Consider the following 23,746-nt stretch of genomic DNA (forward strand, 5'->3'; position numbering starts at 1 on the left):
AAAATGGTATTTAAAGTATACCTGTGTAGCTCGCAGGATAAACACATCATTTGTCTAGAAGATGTCTTATTTCTGTTGTCCTTGTCTTCCCTTCCCTCAAAGAATGTCTGCCATTACCTCTTATATGTCTTGCCTTAATTTAAATAATAAACTCTTTGGTGCGGGGATACATGACAGTCAGTAACCTTATGTTCATCCTTTTTACAGGACCATGATAAATTTGATACAAAGTATGTCTTCTGAGGTATCATTTGAAAACACATAATTTGCTGAGCATTATTGTCCTGGTAAAATATGTGTGCCAACATTGTATGTGAAGTTATAAAATTCTACCGTATAAGATATGTTCCAAATTTAGAAAACCTAGCACAAAACTTAGAGACAAAAGGCAAACTGATGCTTCAGCCAGGTGTCAACATAATCAAACGGACTATCACCTGATTAAACTGCCGTGCTTTGGCAGGAAGAAAGAAATTTACATCTTGGCAATAGAACAACTCGAGGATCCCATGCAAACAGACTGCCTGCCATCTGAACCCCAGATGGAGATGATTCTCAAAGAGGAGGAAGAGATATAAAAAAGAGGAACAGAGTCTCCAAATCAGTCTCTCCCTTCATTTCTACTCATGGCATCAAGCACACTTGAAAGACAAAAGAAGCATCATTGAACTGGGTGAGTGGTCCTGGCTGAAGGAAGCAGCCAGATTGCTGTAAGCATGTGGTGAGAGAAAGTTTTTAACTTTAAATTCACTTAGCTTGCTAAGTTAGGTATTAGTTTGCATTTTATCTTTTATTTCTTTGTAACCAATTCTGACTTTTATGCCTTATTACTTGTAATCACTTAAAATCTGTCTTTCTGTTGTTAATAAACTTGTTTTATTGTTTTATCTAAGCCAGTGTGTTTGGATTGAAGTGTTTGGGGAACACCATTTGAGATAACAAAATGCGTGCATATCATTTTTTATTAATGAAATGACGGACTCTCTATGAGCGTGCATTGTCCAGGAGGGTACTGGGCAGTACAAGACACACATTTCTGGGGGAAAGTCTGGGGCTGGGAATTTGCTGGTGTAGCTCTGCAGTATAATTCCAGAGTGGCAGGCTGTCTGTCTGAAGCACTCTTGCACTATAGCTTGGAGTAATTTACATGCTGAAGGCTGTGTGAGAGCAAGCCAGGAGTGGCTGCTCTCGCAGCGAAGCAGTGTAAAAGTCTGGAGAACTGAGGAGACACAGCTGTCCAACAGTCCAGATTGTACCCTGGGCAGTGTCACAGGACATCTCCTTTTATTTGATTGTAAAGTGCCAAACACATGTGGCACAGTAGAAAATAGTAAATAATAAATGAGAGGGATTGTAGCTATTGTTCAGCAGTGAGCATGCCACAATGGATTCATTCACGCAACAGCCAGATGGATCCCCACACCAGGTCAATCATTTTTATGAGGTCTCATCTGCCCCTTCCCAGGAAGGGGAGCTAATCAGAACTTGGACTTGGATCTGACTCCAGAGCCCAGCCTGTGGGTAAAGTTCAGCCCCACCTTCATTGCTTACCTCCCCAATCATTCCATTCCACGTCCCATTGATCTTCTTCCCATGCTTGCCATTGGTCACCAGGTAGAGGTCATAGGTGAACTTGACAGACTTGGAGATTTTCTTGAGGATGTCAATGCAGAACCCCTTGCAGCATTTCTTGACGTAATCAGGCTCCTCATCCGTCTTGTTCCTGACCAGTCACAATAATAAGGGATTAAGTTTGAGCAGAACTCCCTCTGCTATTCCCCCTCCATTCCCAGAACACCTCCCCTCTCTCCCTGAACATGCTCCTCGTGAAGACCCTAGCTTGTGGTACCACTGCTGAGGGGCAAAAGGAGCCAAGTGTGCAGGGCTTGGCTGGCTGGCTGTACCAGTGACAAGAGGCAGCATGGGCCAGGTTGAGAGAGCCCAGATGGCTTAGCTGGAGCAGAGTATCAGGGCAAGCCAAGAAGGCTCCACCTGCTTTGTGGAGAACAGTGAGCCAGGAGAAAGATCCTCTAAGTGCCTACTCGGTCACGATGCGTTTTTGGCAGGGGACTGTATTCCTCATGCAGGTGCCACTTAGTGGGTCCACGCTCTCCACAATGACGAACGGCGCCTCCTCTAGGGTCACAATACTCAGATGGTCATCCTCACGCTCCTCAGAATCAGGGTACAGCTCAAAGCGGGGCCACACATAATACTTCATCTGGAGGCTCTTGTCCTTCCATTTCCCCACCTGCAGAGACACAAATAACAGAGAAACACGTGACTGCCCGATCCCTCTCCAAGTTACCCTGTAGCGTATTGTCTGGAGACAAGAGGCTCTCAGAGTGCCTGAGCCCACTCACATGTGCAAGGACTTTTTTGAGGAGCAGACCCTGGGGAAATGGGTTCAACAGTAGAGAAGATCACACAGGAAATGAGTTTGGAGAGTCATCACAAAATCACTGACCAATCTGGTAATCTTTGGCATAATAAATCAAACTCTGTTCTTAGATGGGCTAAGACTGAAATAAGAGGAGAGCTGCATGTCAGGATTGAGTTTCCCTGGGTGGAGGGGACCATCACTGGAATAGCTGGGGATGCTATAAGTCAGGATTGACCATACATAAGCAGAGTTTTGAAGGAAAAGCTCATTTAACAGTTTCCAACACAATCCAGCTCAGATCTTTCCAGTGTTATCACTCCTGCACTTTCACAATCACTAAATTGCATAGCTGTACAGATTAGATGCAGATAAAGAATCATTGCTCTGTCTTCCTGATGCATGAGAAGATATTTCAGGGAGATTCTATTACTTTTATTTATGCTACTTTTGCTTAAGGAAATTCTACAATCTTATCCCTTCAGCCACTACTGTCATTTCTTGGGTAAACATGGACTCCCTTGTTGCAGGGGGTTCCTTTGTTCAACTGGTGCTACGTATACCCCAAAGACAGGAGTTATTATTTTGAAGCCATTGCAATCTACCAGCAGGTAATGTATTTAGAACACACACTACCCATGGTAAAATATTTCTTACAGAAATTCCAGAAAAACCCACCTATGATGCTTTCAAACATCAAAGTCTCACCTCTGCTCACAGTTTCACCCATCCCATCACAATTGACACTAATAAGCATCTTGCTTGGCAGCTTCAGCTGAATTGGCCTTGAGAATGAACTCCCCACTCATTCTTAGAAGCAGTGCCTCCAGGTCAGAGTTGAGGTACATTGATGGTGGGGGCGGCATGTGTGTGTAGGAAGCATGACCTGCTGCTGCTCATGCTATACCTGCTCTGTGGGTAAATAGAGGGCTGGAGTCTCCAGCAGCTGTCAACCTTTCACTGAATTTCAGGGAAAAAAGCACTTATTAGAGCCTTTTTAGGTGTCAAAGGTTATTTGATAAAATCAAAGCTGTTCTGGTGTTTTGCATTTGATGGCATCTAGAACCAGCATAAAACATTTATTGCTTTTTAAAAACCTTCATCTGATTTTAAAAAGAGCAAATACCCAGAGTGGGTTTATTCAGTAAATTGTTCAAAGGAACAAAAAAGTCACTCCGGGCAGCAGTGACCCCATAACCCTCTCCCAATGCCAATACAGTCCTGTAGGGGGATGGCACCAGTGTGCTGTCAGAAGGTTGAGCAGTTGGTGGAGCTGGGTCAGCCCATGGGAACCTGAAGATCAGAAGTGGCAGCAGATGCCAGGAGTGGGCTGCATCTGACATTCTCATGATCCTGAGGGATCGCCATATTCAAAATAGGAAACAAATTCAGCAATTTTTTCACTTATTTTTTTAAAGTGCATTTTCATGCTAGATTAATACCCTGGGAGACTGATGGCTTCTGTTCCTCAGAACAGGTACAATGTTGGCAACCAAAGAGAAAATTCTCTCCCTAATCTCATACCTCAGACCTAATTGAGATGGCCCATTTCTATGGTCCATTCTGTCTCTTTAGCCTCTCTGCTGAGAATGACAACAAGGAGCCCAATGAAAGCCATTTGTGCTGGTGGTTTCTGCAGTTTGGACTTATGTTCATGAGGAACTGGGCTCAGATCAGAAGGTCATTTCACTCAGGCCACCAAACAAGCTGGCAGATAGGAACAACTTTCATTTAAATTACAGACTTGTGGCTGGATTGGCACCAGTGATCTACAAGCAAAAGGGCTATGTAGATCATCCCCAGTACACGTCCATCCCAGACACATGTTCAGGAACATTTGTTAACATTATCAGTAAGTGGTCAATGAAAGAGACATCTTTCCACATCATAGCAACACATAGACACCACAGTAATATATAAACCCCTAAAGCATAGACTAGACCAGATAGACATAGAAGTCAGTCCTGACTCGTAACTACCCAAAAGTTCCCGATGAAAGAGATGGGGAGCTCATAGAGTGGTACGCCAGGAACATTTTTTTGTGTTGTATTATATGGGGTAAATTTATGTGAGTTAAGATGGGAATGGCAGTCCAGCAACACTACAGCGTGAGCACTGAAGTACCCAAACTGCAAACACAGCAGTACACAACCTGTTCACCTGCCCATCAAAGAGTAATGAAATATCAGCACAACCTAAAAACCACTCCATTCCAATAAGCTTTTTATAAATTGCCCAAAAAGGAGGAAAAAGAGAAGGTATGTAAGTGGGCTGGCCTAAATTTTCAAGTATACGATAAGTGCTTCAATAACGTGTCCAAATCCTACATTTCAGTGCTCAAATGAACACTCAGGCATATAAAACAAGCATTTCCATGTCTATAGGTAAGTGCTGATTTGAGAGTACAAAGGCAGGAGATGTATAGCCTGCTAACCTAGGAAAACTGGGGGGACGGGGCAATGTCTTTAAGTGTTTCTGATAGACAATGTGCATTTGGGAGAGTTAATGTGTATAAGTGTGAATATGGGGGAGTTCATGGGTATGAGTGTGTATTCAAGAAAGTGTGCGCATAAGGCAGAGTGAGTGTAGGGAGAAGAGTGAGAGAAATGTGTGTGCATGTGCGCATGTCTGTGTGAAAGAGAGAAAGGGAGAGAGAGAATGCAAGCAAAGGAAGTTCTGAGTGTATTTTTATATGGTATCTATCTATGCGAGCGGGAAGGAGCAATGTGTTATGAGGACAGAGGTTAGTCTCAACAAAATTAAATGTCACAGATTTGTCTTGGCCAAGTCATTAAAGGTGATGCCTGCAGTTAAAGAATATAACCTGGCAGCCAGCACAAAGCAGAGTGAGGCACTTCTGACATCTCAGTGTGTTTTGGAGCAGCTTGTAAATTCTTATTATTCCAGTCTTTACTCAGTTCCTGCATAAGGCAGAGAAGCTCGGGGTTCTTGTGCCACATATCTCATTTATTACTCGTTATGCAGTTCTGAGAACCCACCCACTTGTAACACCAAAACCTCATCCAATCAGACATCAGCCACCAAAATTCCCCACAGGAAGTCTCAAGGAAAGGAGTATACATTCTCCTATCTCCCCTTACTTCTTTTTCTTAGTGCTACCAAGTCAGTAAGATATTTATAAAACAGAAAGGAGCCAATGGACTGATCTAATGAATATCTTTACAGTACACAGTCAAAAGCAGGATGTTAACAAATCCCAAGCTAACAAAACCCAAACAAATATTATCCCTTTGTAAATAACATGGAACCTCAGATTGATAGATACCATTGTCAATCACCTCACTCTTTTTCACTACAGGCCACTCCCTTGAATAATTATTAAGGAGGAAATTTAATTATAAGGGAGGGGAAAAAACAATTGGGATGCATAACCGGCACAGAACTTTGTCCCCAAATCTCAGTCCCTGAAGACCACTCAAACCTTCCCTGAGACCTAAAAAAGTTTGAAAAAGCTTCCAAAGTTTAGAAACATCTCTGAACAATTCTGCACCTACCATGTCTTGGGACTGGGACCAAAGAGCTCGCAAAGGTTAGCGTGGCTGGCTCTAAACATGGTTTGTGCTCATACATCATTGCTCAAACTTGATTAGTAACAAAGGCTAATGAGCAGCATTCTGCTCCTGCCAAACGCTTGGACTGGCACATAGCTGTCTTCCTGTAACCCTCCAGGACACTTTTTTTTTTCAGGGTTGACATGATACACTAATCACATTTGTGTAACCAATTTGGATGGTCTTGCTTATTCCCAGCTACCTGTGTGGTAGGACAGTCCAGAACCCCACATGCTGTTGATGCCACTTTGTACATGTCATCAGAGTACTTTGTTCTCTGTTGACGCACTATAGGATAGCTGCTCAGAGTTTCCAGAGTGCATTTAGGCAAACAAGGCTAGGCAGTGTACCAGGTATGGACACACAAACACAGCTGCTGTGTGACACAAACTGAACTTTGTAACCTGTAACCAGTTAAGATGACCATTCCTCATCTAACCATTACAAAAACCCTGGTTAAAAGTTGTCATGTGGGCATAGCCAAAAACATGCCACTCCAGTGAGATTTCCAAGACTTTCTCCTTTCAACTGGGTCAGAGAACTGCTATTCCTTGTGTTTTTCTTAGTATTTCATTTTTATCTGGCCTGGAGAACACAAAGGCCACTTGCGGAACTCTAACTGAAAGTTAAAGAACGTGACCATTCAGAGGTTTGGGTTTTACATTCTGGGCAAGGCTCCTTCCAGATACTGTTTTGGGTGAAGGGTCCAGAGGTACAGGTTCAGGTTTTGGACAAAAAAATTCAGGAGGCTCAGGTTCTTGTCTGGGTGAAGATTAAAGGGGACTGGACAATGTTGTGGTTAATATTCTGCATGAAGCATCTGGAAGATCAAGTTTTAGCACAGCTTCTCTCTGGTTCTTGTTTTATCCAGGCTTGATCACCTCCTTGCACTGTGTCTTATACCACTTCCTCCAACCCCATCCCTACAGTTCATAAGAGGTCACAAATAGGAATGAGGGTATTTCAGTTGCATTTAAAAAGTGACCAAAAAGGTCACCCAAAACTCATTTGGGAATCCAAACCCTTCCTGAGGTTCAAAAAAACTCAGATCATATTTCCCCCCCTATCATTTTTAATGTTCACAGATGCCTTTGTGCTTCCTAATTCCGTTGCTGAAATACCATAAGGAAGGAGAAGAGGGGTGGTGCAGCCTACGACTCAGGAGAACTGGATTTAATTCTCTGCTCTGCCACAAAACTTCCTAAGAGACCGTGGCTAGGGACTTCTCTGTCCCTCAGTTCCTCATCTATAAAATGGGAATAATAATACTTTCCTAGCTCAATGGGGTATTGTGAGAATAAACACAAATGCATTGAGTGTGACACTAGCAGACCAGGTGCCAGCTCATGCCACGGTCCTCATGTCTCATTTGAACAATGACAAACACATAGCTGGAATCCATCTCTGTGTTAGTATTGTTAAAATAGGTATTAGAATCACATTAATGTGTTTAGTATTTAGACTTTATGGAATGCTTGAAAGTTTGCTGCATGCACTGATCTCACTTAAAACATCTGTATCTCATACTGTAAGGAAGTGTTTGAGCTGTTGTATTGTGAGCCTCTGTCCCTGTGTAAGTCACCAGACAGGATAGAGACATTAATCAGTGTGAAGGGCTGATCTTCAACAGGTGTTACACCCTTCCCAAAAGGAAAGTCCATCGGTACCAGATGGACTATTGTGGGACTGGAATTTTCCTATGTATCCTCAATAAGAGGACAAAGGACTTTTGTTGTCCTGGTCTCTTCCCAGTGAAGATAAGTCATGCAAGTAGATTCCTCCTATCAGCTGAGTTTGCAGCTCAGAGCACAAGGCAGGAGAGGGATAAAAGCCCCAAACCAAAGGAACTTAGTATCTCTATGCTCATTAATCTCTGGGGGGCAGGGCCGGCTCCAGGCACCAGCTGAGCAAGCTGGTGCTTGGGGCGGCAGATTGTTGGAGGCGGCATTCTGCCCAATCCTAGGGCGGCACGGCTGCTTTTTTGTTGTTGTTGTTCTTGTTCCGCTCCAGCCGCCCTGTAGGGGACGGCGGCGCTGAGAACCAGAGCGCCCTGCAGGGCAGTCCTCTTCCTTCCCTCCCCGCCGACCGGAGCCCTCACGGCAGGTGGCAGGAGGCAGCACAGCGGGAGGGGCCGCATGGCAGTGCCCCTGCTGTAGCCCTGGCTGCCCCCTTCTCTCTCTCTCCCGCCCGCTCCCGCCCCCCCAGCCGGTCCCCCTGCACCCACGCTCCAGCCGCGCCACAGGTTTTTTTTTGTTTTGCCGTTCTGGCCGCCCCGTTTTTTTTTTTTTTTTTTTGCTTGGGGCGGCCAAAAAGCCAGAGTCGGCCCTGCTGGGGGGCAAAGTGTTTCTAGACATAAGTGAGAGAGTCCCCAGCTGCTTAGATTGGGCTAGCCCTAAAGGACATATAGTGCTGGCTGATTATAAAAGCTTCTATTACCTTTTGAAATTTAAAATTGGAACTCATTTGTGTATCTGTGTTTACCTGCTTTAACCTTGTAAATAATTCAGGTTTCCTTTTCCTATTTAATAAACCTTCAGATAGTTTATAATAGGATTGGTTCAAGTGTTATCTTTGGTGTGAGATCTAAAGTGCAATTGACCTGGGGTAAGTGACTGTCCTTTGGGACTGGAAGTAACTTGATTCTTGGGGTAAGGACCATCTATCACACAGGTGAGCTCACCAGTGTGGTGACTTGGATTGAAGTCCCCAACCAGGCTGTCTGTGATTCTGTGTTTAGGCTGTCATGGCACCTGAGAAATTTACACTTGATAATTGGTTGGTGAAATCTAAGTGTAGAACTCACAGCCTATCTGGGGTTTGTGCCCTGGTTCCTCAGTCTGACCTGAGGGTGGTATTCATGCTCTTGAGTCACTGCAGACAGCGTTACATTGAGGTGCTCAGGTACTATGGCAACGGGGGCCATATAAGTGCACACGATAGAAAGACAAGGAAACATTTGTGTTCCTAATTTAGAATTAAAAGTAGGAAGATGAAATCTTGTGAGGCAAGCCTGCTCTCGGGGGGTTTCAGTCTGGAGATCTCCAGGCATTAGTTGGTAAGCATCATTATCTTCATTGCACAGGTGGGGGAATGGTGCCTCAGGGTATGTCTATACAGCAAAGACAAACCCATGGCTGGCCCGTGCCAGCTGACTCAGGTCCTGGGGACTCAGCTGCAGGGCTGTTTCATTGCTGTGTAAACTTTCTGACTCAGGCTGAAGCCTAAGCTCTGGGACCCTCCCACCTCGCAAGGTCCTAGAGCCCAGGGCCCCTGCCCGAGCCCAGATAGCTACACTGCAGTGAAAGAGCCCCACAGCCCAAGCCCCACGAGCCTGTGTCAGCTGGCACAGGCCAGCTGCAGGTGTCTAGTTGCTGTGTAGACATACCCTGAGGCACAGAGCTGTCAAGTGACTTGCTCTGCATCCCGCAACTAATGGATGTTAAAGCAGAGACTATAACTCAGGTCTCCTGCCTACCAGTCTTGTGCCTCAACCACTAGACTGACAGTGATGCCCCCCATGTAGCCACTTGAACAGACCCTCAATCCTAACCTTTATTGAGGCTTGTCCGTCACTAGTTGTAAGCTTCCATGGGTGACACCACAACTATTTCCCTCTGGAACACCTCTGATGTAACAATCAGAGGCATTGGCATGCAACTGAACAAGCAGGGGGAGAAGAAATACCACCGAGATCGAAAATCTCCTGTTTACAAACACTTAGGCTCATTAATTAGCCACATCAGCCAAAGGAAAAGAAGAATATTTGTGAATGTTCCATATGCAAAATTAATTAACATGAAAATAACATCCCTTCTCGAGCGTCAAGTTCACCTTCCACAACCACCTGGTGAAGTCTGACGCCTTTACTACATCTGCACACCAGGGAATTGTTTCTAATGGGCTTTCGCTTCAGCAAGAACGATGACTGCAGGGCTAGAGGGACTGCTCCTTCTTCTGTTTGTACAGCACCTAGCACTCTGTGGGCACTACACAGCATAAAGTAATTGCTATTGCTTTCCATCTCTCAATCCTATGGCTCTCCAAATAAAATCATTTCCCAGGCATGCAGTCCTCTGCTCACTTCAAATTGGCATTTACACTGCTCTTGCCGTTCGCTGAAATGCCACCAATTGGTTGTTTCTTTAGTAGTATATTTGCTTGCTTTTTTGTAGGTGTTTAAGTCCTATCCTCTGCCCTAATTAGCCCACGAACGTTAATGAGGTGTACTCTAAAAGCTCCTGTGTTTTGTAAAGCCATGAAATATAGTGTTCTCTGGTATCATAGGGGGAGAGCTACATGAATGATGAGGTGATCACCTCTGTAAATTACTCCTTACGCCAGAACTGATGAGAGAACTGTCAAATGTTGTTGCTGTCAGAACTCGTGGCTTACTGTAGTGGAAGGCATGGCTTCTGGTAGCAGAGCTCATATTCAATGGTGGTAGAGAGTCCTTTTTTGTTTTGTTTTTGTTTTTGCTTTTGCATGGAAGGTTGTGGCTCATAGTACCAGTGGCAGAGGGCCTACATGCCTTCTGGTAGTTGAAGGCATAGTTAGTGTTAGTAAATGGTATGAATAGCTTCCAGATGTAGAGCTCATGGATAACAACAGTGGCACCCTTGGTTTATGGTAATGAAGGGTGCGATGAACATATCTTACAGGGGTGGAGGTCACAGCTTAATATGGTGGCAGAGGGTGTCATTTATGGTTGTGGAGGCCATGTTTTAGTGAGGTGGAGATGTGGTCTACTGTGGTTAACAGTGTGTGGCTTATCCTGCAGCAGATGGTTGGTGTTGGTCCTGCTTTGAGCAGGGGGTTGGACTAGATGACCTCATGAGGTCTCTTCCAGCCCTAATATTCTATGATTCTCTAGATTATACAAATGGAACAGCTCTTCATAGAATATCAGGATTGGAAGGGACCTCAGGAATCATCTAGTCCCACCCCCTGCTCAAAGCAGGACCAAACCCCAGACAGACTTTTGCCCCAGATCCCTAAATGGACCCCTCAAGGATTGAACTCACAACCCTGGGTTTAGCAGGCCAATGCTCAAACCACTGAGCTATCCCTTCCCCTCCCATATGCTCTAGGCTCCCTTTACATAAAACTTAACCATAGCTCAGAAATAATACCCCACTATAACTAAAGTGCAGCCATACTGTCCAATATAACCATCTCCAGCCAACCAAGCAACACAAACCTAGGCTCAGCCTTCCTCTGCAACAATTCTGCACTTTGGAAAGCCCCCACCCCCTCTGATATGCCTGAGGGAAGAAAGATGAGCTTTGCACCATCTCTTAAGGGTCATCAGATTCAACTTATTTTGGACTAAGGTCAGGACAAGCAAACTCTAAAGGCATGGTGCCGCTACAGAGAATACCAGACCAGTAGGGCTTCATCTTGAGCTCCTCTGCTGTTCTCCACTCTGGTAATGTGGCCCAGGGGGAAAAGGTGGCAGACTTTTTGAGGACAGGGTGGTCGGAGGTATGTTTTGTGTGATGTAGGCATCTGTCTGTTCCAATGGTTTATTGTGGTGCAGATATATTGTTTTTTAAATTGCCTTATAAAAAAAATACTCCCTCTCTTGTGTGTGTGTGTGGGTCCGCATTGTGCAGGTGGGTGCCTGCATACAGTACGTGTCCATGCATGTAATGCCCTGACTAACGATTTTTTCCCCTTGGCTTTTCTTGTTGAGCAATATTTTTTGCTGAGCTTTCTTTTCTCTCAATTAATTTTTTTAACATATTACAGAGAAAGAGGAGCTCACCAATTTATGCCACAGCCTGGGAGACAGGTTAACCCTTTTATTGAGAGGGATTAATGAATCTGAGCACTGGACTGGGGTGTACAAGACCCAATGAATGCTCAGGTAAGGCATTGGCAGTGACTGTTTTACTCTCAGTGAATTTCTGTTCTGGGCTCCCCTGCAATCCAGTGCTGATGGGAGGTTTAAAAATGCAGACCTAGAGGAGGTTGAAAGAGTCTCTTTGTATTAAGACAAGCAGGGTGTTGAAAGCAACAGTGAGGATGGGAGAGGAAGCAATGGAAAGGGAGGGGCTCGCTTGCATTTTTTGTTGTTTGTCAGAAGTAGCAAGGCAGATCGAAGAAGCCACTTTGCAAGGTGCCTCTGGGGAATGGGAGATGGGAATATCAAACATGGGAATTTCACCTGCTGTGGTGCCCCCATTGCAAAATACCATCCTGCCTTCTGCAAGACAGGCAAAAAACAACAGCCCTGCCCTCCAGCACTACTCAAAACCCTTTGGTTCCCTAAACCGATAGTTTTTACATGGAACTGGCTGACCCACACACTGGGGCACCCTTCAAAGAGGCACATACTCTCCATGAAACAGGTACGCACAGACACACTCCTGCACAGAGATGCAAAGGGCAGTGAAAACGGGAGAACCACCATTAGACGTCAGTGGAATTATTGTGGATTTACACTAGTGTAGCTGAGATCAGACTCTAGGCCACAGAGACATTCAGGCAGAGAAATTCACCCAGGCACTGACATACGGTGCACTCAGGCAGGAGTACAGCTACTGGTAACTCATGCAATGGCTGCTCAGAGGCAGGGGGCCCCAGCACATTCACAGACGGCTCAAAGAGACCTATGCAGCATGGCTCTGGCCTCTGTGGATCCGGGGGGGATACAATCCCCATAGATCCCTGGGATCAGTGGGGTTGGTGGACCTTGGCCCCTGACTCCACAGGCAGCTCTAACCCCTTAAGGGGATGTTTTTCAGCAGACTGAGTTTTCCTGCCTCACTAGCCATCTCAGGTTCCTCCAGGGAGGGTGCGGGGATCTGGCCCATAGTCATTTAAATAACTCAGAGCGTTTTGAGCTTCAATAAGCCTATTGGCCTAGCCATCAGTTAGCTCCTCTGGAAATACGTCAGGTTGAATGTTCCACTTCTGGTCAGGAGGGTGTCACCTCTAAGTGCACTCACGCATGCAAGTGACCAAGGGCAGTCAAAGGTGACAGATTGGGCCACTGATTCAGACTGTAAATATGTATTATTTCTATGTTGGAGAAGTGATTACAAGAGCGAGAGGAACAATGTCTAGGGGCCCCTACTCGTCCCGCTTCTACTCCCTTTTACACTTGGTTTCATTTTAGAGTAAGCACGGCTGGAGCACGGTGTTACCATAACACTCCATAGCATTCTGTCAGGGCCAGCTGCGTCCGCCACTGGTGGCCACATGCCACAGACAAGATTTCACCATTGGGCAGAGTCCACCAATCAGACAGCCAGGCTCTCTACATGTGTGCACATTACTATGGCTCAGACTTTAGCCAGAACCATTACTGTGGTCAGCAAGTAGTGATTCTGCCAGAGGAGATTAAAAATATCCCCTTGGCGCAACCCACACTAAAACAGCACAAGCTGTAGTGAGCTGGTCTTGTCTGGGACTCCCCTTCCTCTTGGCAGAACCAGTAGGAACCAAGCTGAACAGGCCGTGGCTGGAAATCATCCTTGGCATCTTCTGCTGCTTTCTCACCAACTGGAGATCACTAGCAGACTGTGAGCACCTCAGGCACTGCTGTAGAGAGCAAAAAGTTTCAAAGCAAAGTTATGGAGGGGAGGAAAGGCTGTGTACTTGCCAACCCCAGCTGGAGAAAAGGAAGGGAAAAGCTGTGGACTGCTTTCCTGGGGGCCTGACCTTTCTACAGCCAAAGCAACCTGACTTTCTCTCAGTCCTGATGGATCTCTGGAGCTCACATCTTCCATAGGCTCATCAGCTATTCAGAATCTCAACTGGGGGATGATGTGTCTGAAGCATGTCAGTGCAAAGCTCACATTACGTATGGCATGCTTAGCTTTGCAAGAGGTCTCAGTTGATGCCATGCTGTGGAAGGGCAAGAATAATAGGAAGGGTCCTGCCAACAAGAGATGAAGCTGAGGCTCTTGGAAGGTTGTGAGAGGGGGCCTGAGGGTCATGTGGCAAATGGAAATATATATATGGGGAGTGACTTTACGCAGTCTAATTTAGCTAGGTGACTTCGTACATGTGTTTAAATCTGTGTGTATGTTTGTGTGTGTGAGGAGGGTGCCTGTGTGTACTGCATAGTTATTATGACTATGAGGGAGTTGGTAGTAAGCCCTATATTTAGGTTGCCTGACACTTTTCATTCTATAAGATTCTCTCTCTGGACCTTTTTTGGAGAAAATCTAACACCTCCATTCTTTGCAGCAAGCCTTTGAAATTGAGCAGGGAAAAAACCCTGATACTGGAGAAGTGTTTTTTTTTTAGTCCATGAAATTCCATTCAGGTTCAGCTGTGCTATAGACAGTTAAATAATCGCCATTTCCCTGCTGTCATTTGCATTGCTCAGGAAAATTTCTGGCAACCTGCCAAAATAATAACTGAACACACATGTTCTAAAGAGCCAGACCCATGGTGCCATCAATGCAGCAGCAGCACCAACGCCACAAACCACACAAGGAACACCTGGGAGCTGCCAGAGCAGTGGTAGCAGCAGGGTGGGGGAGAAAGCCAGATCAGACTCCTCATATGATGCCCTCCTGGACCCAGTACATGTCCCCAGCAGCCCATCCCCTCTCTCTCATGACACCATCATCGGCAGGAGCCCCACACCTCCCAGGTGGGGAAGAGAGAAAATCAAGCCAGGCTGGGCTCCCCATGACTATCCCATGGACCTAGGACATAGTTTCAATTGCCCACTACCCCTCTAGAATAATAGCCACCTTCTGGTTCCAGCAGGAGAGGCTGCTGGTAGCTACTCCTGTAAGCTAAGTGGTACAAGTCTGTGCTGCAATGCTGAAAGTTCATGATTCAAACCCTGCTGATAATGTGTGATGAGAGTTTGTTGCAGTTGTACATACAAAGATTTGTGTTTACCTTTTTCCTTTTAAAAAGCCTAGGAGGTTACACATCAAAAACTATATTAAAAGAACATTATTTAGGTTGCAAAGTCAAGCACTCAAAAGTTAAGAAATGCCAGGTTTATAGTTGCTCATACAACTTAATTCAGCCCTCTTGTGCATGTCCGTTATGATAGGTCTTCAAAGTACAGGACCACATGCTTTTTTTGCCCACAGCACCCCTCCTCGTTCCATGGATAAGATGAATGCACACAGGGGCAGAAATAAGATAGCACGGGCAATCACAAATATTTGACTTTGCAACCCAAATAACTTTCTTTTAACTTAGGTTTTTTTATGTAGTTACTTATACAGTTCCATAAATGTTCATAAGCCTTTGCAAAACAAATAAACAGAATGAGAAAGCAACATAGAAGTTGCTGAAGGAGCTTTCAGTGAAGTAGCAGGAGAACCAGGAAACAAACTCACAGAGCTCAGGGAGAAGAAGGAGTAAAGAAAGAGTGACTGATGGGACAGACAAAGGCATCAGACCAATCAAATAAGGAAAAGACAGATGTGCTGCCATCTGATCTCGACCTTGGTGAGGGATCTGCATGGTGCAAAGAGGACAGGTGCAGTGTTAGTTGTGAATCTTCAGAGCAGCCCTAAGGGGCATAGAGCAAGGAGGTAACCACCTTCTTAAACAGAAATAAAGGCAGTCTTTCATTCACTCCAACCAAGGTGTGTTGGGTCCCTCTGATCACTAGAGGGGCGTAAGAAGAGAGTTGGAGGAGAGGAAACCAATACAGTGGGATGAAGGTAGTTCTATGATGACTCTTGGAGACAAAAAGGTAACAGGAAGACAGGGCAGCAATTAGGCAAATGGGGTTGACAGAAGGTGTTTCGGCACTGAAGATGCAAGAGCATGCTTGTAACAGACAGAAGGGAGCAAGTGGTTGCAGCAGCTCGAGAGAAGAAAGATAATCTTGCAGCAAAGCCCTTGGAGTCAAGAGACCCGAGTTCTGGTTCTGTCACAGACTTGTGTGACCTGGAGCAGGTCATTTAACCTCTCTGAGGCTCCACTCCCGCTCTGTAAAATGGGAATAACAACACTTCCTCTTTTGCAGTCAGTTAGTTCATCTAAAGGGGATCCTAAAATGGGAACTAAAATATGTCTGCATCATAATTAACTGCATCATCACCTCAACTGCGCCTCAACTAGGCAGAGCAGCTGGTTTAAAACCAATTGTGTAGCACATGGGTGCTCACTGACTAATCAGAAGACTTACCTTAGAGAAAGGAGAATTTATCATATACAAAGTCTATGACATTGGAGCTATGACAATGAAAATCACATTAGTAAACAAGAATGAATAATATGACAGCATGCTATCCATCTGTATCTCTAGCTGTGGGAAAAGAAGGCATGATTTATATTATATTAACTAAGAAGTAGTTTGGGAATGGGTAATTAATTAAAGCCTTGGGGCCTGATTCTCGGCTCTCTGCCAGCTGCTCTGAACATTGGAGTGGCCCAAAGCAGTTGAAAAGCCAGCTTAACTGGCACCCTGAAGATTCCTTTCATGTAAGAGGAATCCCTGGGTGCCACAGATCTGCTAGCACCTCTAGACCACTTCCCTCCTGGCCCTCAGCATAGGGAATAATCTTGGGGAAAAGAAGGGGCATGGCTGGGGCATCCGAACACACAATGAACCTCAGCTGCCAGAATAGCCCCGGGGGCTGTGGGCAACAGCCCTGATGCCAGCCCCAGGCCTGGAGAAACAAAGACAGTTTACAGTCACCTCTGCCAGTTGTGCCAAGCATATCTAGACTGTAGCTGAAGATCTAGAGCTAGGTTGTTGTTATTAATGAAGCAGAAGAGGGCAGAGTTAAGGTTGAATATTTGTCATTTCCTGGCTTTTGACTGTTTAACTATGCAACTTTAATGTTCTCTCAATATAGGTCTTTGTGGGAATAAATACATACACTAAACACACACATGAATATATATAGATAAATATCGATCTATCTAGTGAAGAATTCAGCTGTGTGAATAAGTTACATGTTAATAATTAATTAATTCAGCTAGTTGAGTTTATCCCTGTCTATTATTAAAATTCAAGCAAATCAACAACAGAAAATCATATATTTACCTGTATACTTCCTATACAGAGATCATTAACAGTAAGGTCACTGGTCAAATTCAAACTCTTAATTACCTTCCCAATTACACATGGCATGACCTTCAATGCCTAATAGCATAAGAGTAAATTATGAACAACTGTTCATATAGTCAGAATGCCCAAACCACACCTACAGTGTGATATATGCAGCACAGCATCCTAATCATTTATTTGGCTGGCAGATCTGAAAAATGCCAGTGCCCTAAGGGTTAAAAGAAAACGAAATCCATGACTGAACACAGCTGACTTTCTAATCACTTAGCTGACACAGACATTTCCTTCCCCTCATCCTCAGTTGCCAGTGTGTTCTGGTGTGCATGCATGGTTTGTTCTTTGTATGCTAATCTTATGCTTTAAGATAAGGCTTTTTTGTTCCTTTGCTGCCCCTTAGCAAGAGATTATATTGAGCCTTCTGGGGGGAAGAACTGCTCCCTCCCTCCCTCCCAACACAACTCTTTGCCTCCAGGAGCTGCTCCCTTGAGGAATGGTCTACATAAATATTTAAGAAGCCACTAAGCCACAAAAGATGCAAAAATCAGGAGACTTGGCTGCAGAAGGCAGGGTGCAGGGGGAATGAATGGCGGCATCTCTCAGAAGAGAGAAGAGAAGAGAAAGGAAACGTGATGCATTCTGCTTCGGAAACTCAAACGTCCCCCCATCCATCCAGCACAGCAGACTGTTTTAAGTTAGCTGGGACTAACTGATGGAAGAGGGGACAAGTCTACGTGAGCAGCTGCACAAATCCAAAATCAAGAACATGTCTGACTGGTGAAAGACAAGAGGTTAATATCTGACAGAGCCTTTAACTAAGATACAGCTTTTAAATGCGTATTTTGTATGTCCAATGACAAGTTTATTTACAGGCTACTCTGTCTTTTCACTGCTGTCTTTGTAGAATCTTCCTGCCTGACCCTCATTCACCATATATTTTTTTTCATGTTACCAATCTATACATTCAGTTTACTTACCACTTACATATGTTGTTCTCTGCTTGATTATATTCATCCTCCTTAACTGGTGTATAGTGCATGTCTATCTATCTGTAAGGTATTAGGGCTCCATAAAGCCCAGTGCACACAGTACAAGGCCTGCTGCTTAGGAGAACCTGTTGTAATCAAGAGCTGGATGTGTTGGTCCTGTTGGGATCCAGGAAGTGAGTGGGTGGAAGCCCGCCTACTGCTAAAGGACCTCCCCCCAGCCAAAGGGGAGGATCCTGAGGTCCAGGATTCCAAGTGATTGCGGAGGACAACTAAAGATATAACAGGGACAGGAGTGAGGTCACAGGGCTATACGAAGGGAACCTGACGGGGACACCATGCAGAGAACCCCAGACAGCACCCACTTCTCCTCGAAGGTGTCAAGGGAGCCAGCAGATGCCGTCCAGAGGAACTTTGCCCGGATGTGTAAACAGACTGAGGAGCGGAAATAGGCCCCACAGTCTCAGGAAACCCCATTGGCCAACCTCCTCTCCCTGTTCTTGTAGATGGCCATTTTGGCCAGTGCTAGGAGGAGACTGACAAGGAGGTCCCGCGACTTTGTGGGGCCATGGATAGGGAGTGCATAGATGAGAAGGTGAAGGGAAAAGTGCAGCCAAAAACATAATAATATATCTAGGAGAAACCAGAATAGGGGCTGAAACCTGGCACATTCCACATATACATGCGCCTGGGTCTCCCTCACACCGCAAAAGGGGCAGGTGTCTGGGAGGGGAGTGAACCGCGCCAAGTACACGCCCATGCTCACGGCTCCATGAAGGAGCCGCCAGCTGATGTCCCCGGTGGGCCTCAGGACCAGGGTGGAATATAGGCTGGCCCACCGGGGCTCCGCACCCTCCAGAGGTGGCAGGAGGTCCCACCACTTCATGTCAGGGCAGGACACGAGGGTGAGGACGTGAAGAGCGTGGAGCACGAGTGTGTAAAGATGGTTTTTTGGCGCGGTCCAGAACCGAACCAGCTGCAATTTGTGCGGCCCACTCACGGTAAAAGAGGTGGGATGGCCGGGTAGGTCCACGGGGCAGGAGCCCTATGAAAAGGTCTTGAGGGCCTAGGGTGTAGGGTGGGCAGGGCATGCCCCTGGATGTGTTGGTGGCACTGCAGTTTGGGCTGAGTCAGCTCTGCTTCTGTTTGAGTTGGGGCTGAAATTGCTGTGGTTCCATTTGCTAGGTGTCATTGGTTTTGTAATTTGATCAGTTCTGCTAGGTTGGTCTAGATTTTGTAGGATGAGATCACACTGCTTTTATGTTGGTAGAAACTGCATTTAATATCATTAAATTGGCTTGAGTTTCATGGATGAGGATTGCCCCAATTTAGCATGTATTAGCTTTGTTTCACTTTGGTGTTATGCTTGTACCCAGTCAGAATGAGCTTGGTTCTTGTTTATCTGGGTTCAGTTCCATGGCCTGGGATTGCACTGTCTTAACGTGGCTTGGCTTTGTGTTGGTTGGACTGGGTGAAATTGCATTTAGTTCCTTGAGGTTGCCTTGGTTTACCTAAGCCAGGATTGTCCTGGTTAGGCTTTGGTTCATTTTGTTTGCATTGAGTTGGACTGCAGTGACTTTGATGCAGCCTGAGTAACAGTTACAAACAAGTATTTTACAGAATTGGGGGAGCAATCACAGTAGTGAACTGTCATGTGTTTCAGGATTTTAACATCATGATTTGTGCATACGTGCACGCATGTGAGGGATCACATGTCAAAATTCTTACTTGTGAAGTCACCATGCCAGGAAACTGACCCCATCTCCCATAAATGGTACCATCATCTTGAAGATCCCATACCTTGCAGTGCTAGAACCATTACATTTGAAGCTGAGTTGGGCTTCTTAACAAGCCTTGCTTCCAAAACCCTACAGACTTCACATGAATCTCTTTGGAGAGACCACAATAGATAGTTGTTAGAAAGGTAAGAATTAGCCAAGTCCATCCCATCCAAGACACACTGGTTTGAAAGTGTGTATCATAGCTCTCTAGATAAGTTCCACTATTGTTTGGGGGATATATAATATTGACCCAATATTGACTCAGTTAAAATGTCCTCCACACTAGGTACATTTCATGGAGTTGGTGGTGGAAGGATCTCTCAGAGACAGGATGAACACAAGAGAGATCATTGTCTGTTCTGCTCTACCAGTTGGTGTGTCACCACAATGGTAAATCTGGATGGCAACTCCTATTTTCCTGTTTTATGGACCATTCATGAAACTGAAATACTTGTGCACTTCCTGATTGAATCAGGCAAATAAGCCTATAAAGCCTTCAGGAAGGCCAGTTTGGCACCACTTTCTTTTGAAGAGGTTGCAATTCCAAGACATTAGGGGTTACATTTTTACAACACAACGGTCCGATGATCAGTCTTCCTATATGCATTGGCATGCAGCTCTCAAACAGTGAAGCCTTCAAAGGGATTTGAAGAACTTTCCTTCAAGATGCTGTCCCAGACTTTTGTATGTTTCCCTGAGAGCTGAAAAGGTCAGCAAGGGTCCCCTTTCAGGTTCACTCGTTTTATTTTCTATTCTAGGTACTAATATTCTGGCTGCTGTTTGTTGTCACATGAGGTGACGTCAACAGGAGCTTAAGGTCTGAATGAGGGAAGCCAGCCAAAGCCATCTTTTTCAATCTAGTTCAGCTGTTTTCTGCAGCTTTTCTTCCACCTCAGCAGGGTGTTTTTGTCACCATTTCCCCATATTTCACAACAACCCCCCTTTCGTGGGTCACTTTGGAGAAAGAGTTCCTCACCAAAAATGAGGCAATAATGTGTCCATTCTGCAGATGGGCATGGGGTTGTTTGCTTATGCAAAATACCCACCATGTATGTGGAAACAAGCATGCACTAGGGAATATACAGAGAAGGAGGCTCCCTACATGAGCTCTGTGCAGCAAGGAACATAAAGAAATGCACCTCCTTCCCCTGAGCATATAGGGAGTGGGTTAGAGGGAGAAACAGCCCTTCCCTAAGCAGCTTGAACAGTATAGAGAAAGAGCCCCCTTACTCAGCAGTGTGCACTGGGGGACATAAAAAGAGGCCCCCTCCTTGATAGGGTGACCAGAACACCTGGTCGAAAGGCGACCCTGGCGGCTCCTGTCAGCACCGCCGACCGGGCCATTAAAAGTCCCGTTGGTGGTGCTGTGGAGCTAAGACAGGCTAATCCCTACCTGTCCTGGCTGGCACCATGCTGCACCCCAGAAGCGGCCAGCAGGTCCGGCTCCTAGGCAGGGGGCCACAGGGCTCTGTGCGCTGCTCCCACCCCAAGCACCCACTCTGCACTTCCATTGGCCAGCAACCAGCCAATGCGAGCTGGTGGAGGGTAGTGCCTGTGGGCGAGAGCGGCGCATGGAGCCTTCTGCCTCCCCCTCCCCCACCTAGGACCTGGACCTGCTGGCTGCTTCCGGGGGGCGCGCAGCATGGTGCCAGGACAGGCAGGCAGCCCTGCTGCATCACTGACCAGGAGCTGCTGCAAATAAGCCTGCGGCCCAACCCCAACCTCCTGCCCCAGCCCTGAGCCCCCCCAAACCCAGAGCCCCCTCCAGCACCTCAAAACCCTCATCCCAGGCCCCATTCCAGAGCCTGCACCCCCAACCCAGAGCCCTCACCCCCTCCTGCACCCCAACCCCCTGCCTCAACCCACAGCCCCCTCCTGCACTCCAAATCCCTTGGCCCCACCCCTCAGCCTGGAGTGCCCTGCTGCACCCCAAGTCCCTACTCCCCAGCACCACCCCAGAGCCCGTACCCCCAGCCAGAGCCCTCTCCCCCTCCTATACCCCAACTCCCTGTCCCATCCCAGAGCCTCCTCCTGCACCCTGAACCCCTCATTTCTGGCCCTACCCTAGAGCCTGCACCCCCAGTTAGACCCCTCACCTCTTCCCGCACCCCAACCCCCTGCCCCAGCCCAGTGAAAGTGAGTGAGGGTGGGAAAGAGTGAGCCACCAAGGGAGGGGGAATGTAGTGAGCGGGAGGTGGGACCACGGAGAAGGGGTGGGGAAGGGGCGTGGCTTCAGGGCAGGGGTGGGGCTAGGGTGTTCAGTTTTGAGCAACTAGAAAGTTGTCAACCCTACTCCCTGAGCAAGATGTTCTATGGAATATGAAGAGCCAACCCCCGTCCCACCCCACCCCACCCCCTGCCTCCAGGAGTGGCATGTATTGGGGAACAGAAAATAAAATCAACAAGTCCAGCTTTGAGAGTGTGATGGTATTTTTAATTTCCGCGGAAGCCCCTGGGACTCCCACACCATACACCTGTCAGCAGACGATTCCCCAAAGGGGCTATTGAACCATCATGCTCCTTGCAGTGTGGTTTGTTCATGTCTGTGGCGTCGACCCCATGTCATCCCTCTCCCTGTGTGTCAGTGTAACCCACACACCTTCTGGCAGTGGTGTTCTGTCCCATCTAGTGGCATTGAGACCACTTAGAGAGAGTTAAATGAGTCTGCTCTACAACCTTAGCTAGCAGCCAGTTGGCTTTTAGCTCATGTGGTAGAGGCTCATGCACTAAGCTCCAGATGTCCCTGGTTCGGTCCCACCCGCCAATAACCTGGGTCTGTCGGTGTTACATCAGCTCTACAGCAAACATTCCCTTCTAGCTTTACAGACCTCTCCATTTTCCCGTAAGGGCAAACGTTAAAAATGAAAGAATGTGAATCTCCCCAGATTCCATCTCCTTTTGCTATTCTTGAAGTTCTCAGCATTGAAGTAAGAACCTTCTCTTAGCCCTGGGTCTACACTGGGGGCGGGGGGGAGCGATTGATCTAAGTTACGCAACTTCAGCTACGTGAATAACATAGATGAAGTTGACGTACTTAGATCGACTTACCATGGTGTCTTTACCACGGTGAGTCGACTGCTGCCGCTCCCCCGTTGACTCTGCCTGCACCTCTCACCGAGCTGGAGTACAGGAGTCAACAGGAGAGCACTCGGAGTTCGATTTATCTTATCTAGCGATAAATCGATCCGGTGGGTAGTGTAGCCGTACATACTCTTAGCCTCTGCTGGAAACCATGATGCAGTTATCCTGCTACAGCTATGATAGTATAAACCTGTTGCCTTGGGTGTCTGTGATCTCATCAGCTCTTACAAGCCAAGTAGTGGTCAGGTCTTGTCAGTATTAATGATAGGAAACCTCCAAAGGAGCTGCAGGAAGCCATGTTTGGTGATTCATGGAGTGCTCTTCCCTGAGGCTATATCTACACTGCAGCTGGAAGCAAGCCTCCACGCCTGGGTAGACAGACTTGCACTAGCTGGGCTTGGGCTAGTGCACTAAAAAATAGCAGTGTAGACTTGGGCTCTCAAGCCCATCCAACCCCTCGAGTCTGAACTCAGGTGGCTAGCCTGAATCTCCACCCAACCCACAACATCCACGGTGCTGTTTTTAGCAGGCTATCTTGCAGGAAGTTAGCGTGAGTCTGTCTTCCTGGGCTGGGACGCCTGCTCCCAGCTGCAGTGTAGGCACAGCCTAAGAGGCCACACCCCAGCGTGGGGTAAAAGGCACTGTGCTGCTGGAGCTTCTATCTTTCAGAGAAGATATAAAACCAAGTTCCTGACCCGTCCTAGTCTCTAAAGATCCATTATTGTTGTTGGTATTATTTATATATTTGTATTACAGTAGCGTCTAGAAGCCCCAACCAAGCTCAGGGCCTCATTGTGCCAGGACCTGCACAGACATAGAGACAGTCCCTACCTTGAAGAACTTACAATGGAAATAAACAAGTCAGGTCAAGAGTAGGAAGGAGAATAGATGTGAAGTGACTTGCTCAAGGTCACACAGCAGGTCAGCAGCAGAGATGGGATTAG

The 23,746-nt window shown here is 46.4% G+C and overlaps 1 protein-coding gene across 1 annotated transcript in view; it reads right to left on the reverse strand.

Annotated features, from left to right (window-relative positions):
- Positions 1 to 23,746, reverse strand: part of GRIN2B (glutamate ionotropic receptor NMDA type subunit 2B) — a 270,066-nt gene that overhangs the window by 37,347 nt on the left and 208,973 nt on the right. Inside the window, exons 6-7 of the mRNA XM_054029921.1 lie at positions 2,043 to 2,251; positions 1,552 to 1,723 (exon numbers count right to left, since the gene is read on the reverse strand). Coding sequence (XP_053885896.1) covers positions 1,552 to 1,723; positions 2,043 to 2,251 — 381 coding nt within the window. The remainder of the gene's footprint in view (positions 1 to 1,551; positions 1,724 to 2,042; positions 2,252 to 23,746) is intronic.

This window comes from Malaclemys terrapin, chromosome 1 (assembly GCF_027887155.1).
Source record: "Malaclemys terrapin pileata isolate rMalTer1 chromosome 1, rMalTer1.hap1, whole genome shotgun sequence".
Lineage (NCBI taxonomy): Eukaryota > Metazoa > Chordata > Testudines > Emydidae > Malaclemys > Malaclemys terrapin.